This window comes from Podarcis tiliguerta (assembly GCF_965153285.1).
Source record: "Podarcis tiliguerta genome assembly, chromosome: 9".
Classification (NCBI taxonomy): domain Eukaryota; kingdom Metazoa; phylum Chordata; class Lepidosauria; order Squamata; family Lacertidae; genus Podarcis; species Podarcis tiliguerta.
The window spans coordinates 71,845,595-71,852,755 of NC_139542.1; the positions used below are offsets into that span (position 1 = coordinate 71,845,595).

Below are 7,161 nucleotides of genomic sequence, written 5' to 3' on the forward strand. Positions count from 1 at the left end.
TGATACTGATTCTAATGTAATGTTCAAATCAAACTGAGTAGCCCATCATGTTAATATTTAGTCTGTACTGCTTTATTTTTTGTGTTTTTATATTGCTTTACACCACCCTGATATTTTATGAGAGGGTAGTATATACATACTTTTATAAACAAATAAAATCATGTAAGAAAGGTACAAAATTGTATTTTAGAGTCAACAGCAGTCTAACTCCACACAAACGGTATTTAAGATCTGCAGTGGTGTTTCCTATGGGGTCTCAGATCCCTAATAGCACATTCATGCATCTCTTCCACAACTCAGAATCCTTTCTATGTATGAAAAGAATGGAATAACTAAAGCAAGGGTGGCAAATTAGCCATAGAGGTGTAGCTGTGCTGATTCCTGGCCACGCTCGCTCTGCTGATAGAAGTTGGAATCCATCAGCATTTGGGCATGCAGTCTTTCATTTTCCCCTCTCTCCCCTAACACATATATTTACCGTATTTTTCGCTCTATAAGATGCACTTTTTCCCTCCTAAAAAGTAAGGGAAAATGTGTGTGCATCTTATGGAGCGAATGCAGGCTGCACAGCTATCCCAGAAGCCAGAACAGCAAGAGGGATTGCTGCGCAGCGATCCCTCTTGCTGTTCTGGCTTCTGGGATTCAGAATTTTTTTTCCCTTGTTTTCTTCCTCCAAAAACTAGGTGCGTGTCAGGGAACTGCCATCAGTGCCGGAGGGAGAGAGCAAAATCCATAGGGATTCCAGAGAGCGTCCCGGGATTGGGAGAGGCAGCCCATCTTCTGGGGAAGAGAATCAGCGTAGCACCAGTGGAGAAGGGGGGCAGATGGGGGAAGCGGCGAGGCGGTCCCATGACTCCTTGCCGGGGACCAGCGGGGAGAGTAGGGATCCTCCGCTGCCTACGCCCTCCTTGCGCAGAAGGCTTTCGCGCAGAGAGAGTAGGAGGAGACTAGGCGTCAAAGAGCTTCTTTGCTGGAAGAAGTTTAAGAAACGCCCACTGAGGGATTCTGCCAGCGATTGAGACAGCCACGGGTGAGTGGCTGTCCGGACAGAAAAGGTTCACTCAGGCAACCCAGCCAGGTGTTTGCACCGGCTTACGCACGAGCAACCCCTAGAACCATTACAGTGCGTCTTATGGTCTGGTGCGTCTTATAGAGCAAAAAATACGGTACATTGGGATTGTCCTGTTAGTGAGATTTTTTTAAAAAAATAGTCATTGTGGGGAAAGTGTTGAAATACCGAAAACAAATTATTTATTTACTGCAAGAGTACATGACATATGATGTGGCACTGTTTAGGGGAAAATAGGTTTATATTGATTTTAATACAACATTAGAAAGATTAATCATGGCTAAAGAAACAAGTTACCGTACTGCTCATGTGTCAATTTCCCCCACCCACACTTAATCAGGGTTTGGGTCGTCAGCAGTGAGTGAGGCCACATTGCTGACCTGGCTTCCCAGTGCTGTGCATCACCAGAGGCGCAACAGGGCCCTGAATTGTTCACCTCCATGACTAGCAAAAGAAGAAGAAATCAAGCAGATTTTTTAGCATACACAACCCATGTAGCTGTGGAGCTTGTGAAGGCTTTTTATTTTCCCGAGCCTTCTAGATTTGTTAGCTTTAAGTCTGTTTTGTGCTAGTATTCTTATGTAGTTTGTTTTACAATTTATGGATTATTAATCTGAAAATCGACATTGAATCGAATAACAGGATTAACAGCATAAACACAAAACCAGCCTTGCAGTTAAAAATAACTGGGTATGGTATATCTTTCTGTTTGTTGCAGCAGAATCTTTATAAACATTTTCTTTCGCATATGATCTATCTGTTTTAACTCTTGCAGGTATTTCAAACATTGCATACCACTGGCCAGTCCTCCATGGTCCGTGACTGGGTGATGCTGTCACTTTCCAACTTCACGCAGAGGACGCCGGTCGCCATGGCAATGTGGAGTCTGTCTTGCTTTTTTGTCAGTGCTTCCACCAGCCAGTGGATTTCAGCAATGTATCCTAAACAGATTATTTTTCTATAGGCCTCATTTTAAAGCCTAAAGAAAGACTTCCGCTTCCCAGTGGTGCTGGGATGGGGCAGTCTTCCCTTTGGAAAAGTACTTCCTCTTGATGGCAGACAGGGGGAGCTTTCAAAGAATCACAGAGTTGTACAGCTGGAAGGGAACTCAAGGGTCATCTAGTCCAGCCCACCTGCAATGCAGGAATAATTTTGCCCAACATGGGACTCGTAGCCCATGACCCTGAGATTAAGAGTCTCGTGCCCTACTGACTGAACACCAGTGGGGGTTTGCCCTGGTTTCCAGAATAGTGAGCCATTAGCAGTTAAAAGGATTTCTGCAGAACTCATCTCCAGCTCGTAAATTCTCTTTTTTTTATCTCCGTGTTCTGATCTGTCCTTTTCATAAGAAGTTGCACTTAACTTAAATCAACCACCGCTTTCAGTGCAGGACTCTGACGCTTGACTTCTAGATGCTCTGCAGTGTTCACAAAGCCCACATCCACACTATATATGTAAACTTTACAGCACATGGCTTCCCCCAAAGAATCCTGGAAGCTGTAGTTTAATACTTACAAAGCTACAATTCTCAGGACCCTTAGCAAACTTCGGTGCCCAGGATTCTTTGGGAAAAGCCATGTGCTTTAGATGTATAGTGTGGATGTGACCGAAGTCATTTACCATCACCACCACCACCCAGATCTAGATGAAACCCCCATCAGTTTCCCTGGTCTCCATCAGGAATTCAGTGATATCTCATCCACAATATTTTGTCTCTGGAGAGACAGATTCTGTCAGAAGAGCAGCAAGTGATCATTTGGAATCTGATGGATGAAAAACTCAATGCCAAAAGCTCCCATTGCCTTTCTTAAAGGTTTTTCTTGGGCTTATCAGCAGGATGCAGTGGTAAAATCAATACCAAAGAAAATGGTGGCTATGATTGAATGTCGCAGTAAGTCATGGTCTATTGTGGCAGGACTTACCATAGCCTACAAGCTTCTCTCAGTTTCACCCAGCCTTCTCCGCTGGTATGGCTGCAAGGAAGAGTGCAGAAGGTTTCGCTTCCACACAGCTTGTGTGGTTCACACATGACGAACGGTGTGGCAAAGTATGGCTAAAATTCACCATGGTTTCTTTGTAACAAGCCAACTTCAAATGGCATCTTATAAAGGTGACTTTCTTCAACCAAGCCATAGCTGTGATTCACCACAGTTTAAGGCATGGCTGGGGAAGCAGCTTCCAGACCAGATACAACTTGCTGCTTGCTTTCATCTGGCCTGTGGCACATGCTCCCTCTCCCCACTTGACCTTTGCCGCAATAAATGGTGGATAGGGGAGTAAGTGTTGGATGCCTTTGAAAGCATGGAGCTTACAGCCAGACTTATCCACACGGTCAGATCTGTCCTGGGTGCCTGGGCAGCTTTACGCCCGAGGACAGAAGCTTTTGAAAGTGCAGACTTAGCTGACACGCTTTCAAAGCTTCCCAAGGGAAGAGCCGTCAGGATTTGTTCTGGTCTCAGTATCCTCAAAGCAAGAAACCACACAGTACTTCACCAAACTTGATTTTAGCCAACAGATATGTTTTATCAGCATGTTGAATAACATTTAACACTGTCATACTGAGGCTTGATTCTGTTCCATCAGTTCTGCTGAATTTTAATACAGAATACTTAGGCGGGATATCTTCATCCTCACAGTCTACTGGGTGAATATATATTTTTGGGGCCATACATGTTTCTGTAAAAGAAAGCTGCTGTATGAAGCAGTTGAGATATGAACCAAAATAGGAGATTTCCTGAAAGCCACTATATTAATAATAATAATAATAATAATAATAATAATAATAATAATAATAATTTATTATTTGTACCCCGCCCATCTGGCTGGGTTTCCCCAGCCACTCTGGGCGGCTTCCAACAAAGATTAAAAATACATTAAAATGTCACACATTAAAAATTTCCCATCACAGGGCTGCCTTCAGATTTCTTCTAAATGTCAGGTAGTTGTTTATTTCTTTGACATCTGAGGTGAGGGCATTCCACAGGGCGGGCGGCACTACCGAGAAGGCCCTCTGCCTGGTTCCCTGTAGCTTTGCTTCTTGCAAGGAAGGAACCGCCAGAAGGCCCTCAGCGCTGGACCTCAGATCCGGCTAAGGCCGTTTAGGGCTTTAAACACATTGAATTGTGTTGGAAACATACTGGGAGCCAATGTAGATCTTTCAAGACCAGTGTTATGTGGTCTCGGTGGCCGCTCCCAGTCACCAGTCTAGCTGCCTCATTCTGGATTAGTTGTAGTTTCCGGGTCACCCCACATAGAGCACATTGCAGTAGTCCAAGCGGGAGATAACTAGAGCATGCACCACTCTGGCGAGACAGTCTGCGGGCAGGTAAGGTCTCAGCCTGCGTACCAGATGGAGCTGGTAGACAGCTGCCCTGGACACAGATTTGACCTGTGCCTCCATGGACAGCTGTGAGTCCAAAATGACTCCCAGGCTATGCACCTGGTCCTTCAGGGGCACAGTTACCCCATTCAGGACCAGGGAGTCCTCCACACCAGCCCACCCCCTGTCCCCCAAAACAGTACTTCTGTCTTCTCAGGATTCAACCTCAATCCATTAGCCGCCTTCCATCCTCCAACCGCCTCCAGGACCGTCACCGCCTTCACTGGTTCTGATTTGAAAGAGAGGTAGAGCTGGGTATCATCTGCATATTAGGTTTCTTTATGCTGATGTGTAGAGTAAAGTTTACTTTTGAATCCTTTTTCCAATGGGGAGTGATGTGGTTAAAACTCAGAATGCTTTATATGATGCTTTATATGATGCTTTTGCTTTATATGATGCTTTTGGTTATATCCTTATATGCTTTATATGATGCTTTTGGTTATATCCTTGACTGTTTTGAAAGTCTTCCACATATTATCAGCAGAATGGGAAAATCAGAGCAAGTGGACATTAACCTCTTCTGCTTGGTGGCCATAGACTTTTACAGACATCAGATAGATGAAGAATTGGATCGCAGAGCCTTTCAGTCTGTATTTGAGGTGGTGGCATCGCCAGGTAACCCCTATCAACGCCTTCTAACGTGTTTGCAAAATGTCCACAAGATAGCGGCATGCTGAATCAGGGACAGCGGTGGTCTGAAGAAATGGAATATTGAAACCTGATGGGTTGACTGACATATGAGGACAATTGAACATTTACAAATGTTCAGGTCCCATCTTGGGTTTCGGTTTTGTAAGTTTATATTTTTCCATCTTCCTTTGCATAAAGCTGAACGACACAAACGACATTAAATTGGACGTGGCACTTACCAGGGTCTTGCTAAAAGAATGTCTGGTCACATTTGCTGCAAAGTTTGGGATAAACTTTAGCATTACTGTGTAAGATAACGGACAAGTACTGAACGCCAAGCAACTTGTTAATGTCAACATAAGTCACCTTCTTGTTGCTAATAGTGAACCTGATTAATAACATCCTGTCCCACAAGGCCAAGCTACAGGCATTTTAAAACCAAAATGCTTTAGGGTTTTTTTTTTTTTGTAGTTGTATGTATTCATTTGTGGCATAATACTGACCAGAGGCTTTTTTCCCTTAATATGTCTTGTAAAAAGAAAGAAAAAGTTTATACCCAGCATGTAATACTGTGTTTGGATGCTCTCTGACCTTATTGTCGTGTTCTGGGGGGAGGGGGAGGGAGAAGAGTAGACATACATAACCATACTTCCTTTTTTACCTCAGGATTTAAAAGTTCAAATGATATATTGGTTAAAAAAAAAACTTCTATAAATATTTCTGTATCATGTATAGGATGTAAAGATGTAAAATGGTGCAGCACGGGAAAAGCACTTGCAGTTTGAAATTAATAATAGCCTCTCTAGCTGAGTATCTTGACACCATCCCTCAGTTTCCTATTAGATGTTCTTACACACAAACACAGACATATATATATATATTTGAAAATCACTTTGATGTACAAGTCATCTTTAAAGCCCTATATTACGTCTCTTGTATGCCACTATTTGAAAAACTGGAATATATATATATATTAGTTTAAATCGGTTTTAAATATCATTAATTTTCTGCAGATGCTTTTGGTTTACTTTGAACCAGTGAATGGGGGAAATAAATTAGCCACTCCTTCTTTAGAACAAAATATTTTTAGGAAAGCAAATTTTTTTCCTGGTAAGCAGCAAATCATCAGATGTTTTTAGATAAGTCTTTTGATTGAAAAAAAAATGCAGTCCATGTACTCTGTATGCAGATTAAGAACGAGGTCTAACTATGATTTCTCTGGAGCTGGCTCAAATATTTGATAAATATGCAAGCATTATTCTATGGCTGAGCACTTTGTCGGTACAGATGTATAGCATAAATAGTAATTCATCTTAAAATTCCCCATAAATAGTATTTCTAGGGAAAGAACATTGACTTCACATACAGGGTGGGGAAAGTTCAATATTTTGATTTTCTATTATGCTGTATTTTTATTCATCTCAACATTTTCACCAACAAAACAATAGTTTTATCAGGAGGAATGTGGACTGTGCTTTTGTGTATATAATATATGTAAAATTATACATGTGACTGCATTTGATGTATACATGTGTATATTTGTATTTATTAAACTGATGGATTTAAACTGTTTCCTGTTCTTAAACATCTTAAAGCATTATTGCATCTGAACATAATTTGATTAAAAAGCAATTTATCCACATGTTGTTTTTTCTTGTTTTCATTTTGGCAAAAACAGTTAACAATAGAAAGACTTCTCCCCCCAGCAGAGTTGATTCTAGTGAGTACTTCTGTTAGGCTACTGTTTTAGAAAAAAGTATACACATTTATAATTGCCAATACAGAGTTTAATGGCCCATATTCTGTAAAATATTACTCTGTGTGTGTGTGTGTGTGTGTGTGTGTGTGTGTGTGTGTATCTGGAAATATATGTTGATAAGATGTGGGCACAATATATTTTGTAAGTAGCAGTGATAGGAGTGCAATATGCATAACTTTGTTTTGCGTGGTGATGGTGAGACTGTTCATTCAAGAACAGAAGAATGCACTCAAGATGCTTCTATGAGCTATGAAGTATTTAATTCACCTGTTCTAGATGGATACATAAACAATGTCTGTTTAAAGACCATGTGATGATAACTTT

At 41.5% G+C, this 7,161-nt stretch overlaps 1 protein-coding gene across 2 annotated transcripts in view; it reads left to right on the forward strand.

Moving 5' to 3' along the window:
• Nucleotides 1-6,718, forward strand: part of HTT (huntingtin) — a 102,533-nt gene extending 95,815 nt beyond the window's left edge. For both annotated transcript variants that reach the window (XM_083398926.1, XM_083398925.1), the window contains 2 exons: nt 1,845-2,005; nt 4,912-6,718. In XM_083398926.1, coding sequence (XP_083255052.1) covers nt 1,845-2,005; nt 4,912-5,125 — 375 coding nt within the window. In that variant the 3' untranslated portion in view covers nt 5,126-6,718. The remainder of the gene's footprint in view (nt 1-1,844; nt 2,006-4,911) is intronic.
• The last annotated feature ends 443 nt before the right edge of the window (nt 6,719-7,161 follow it).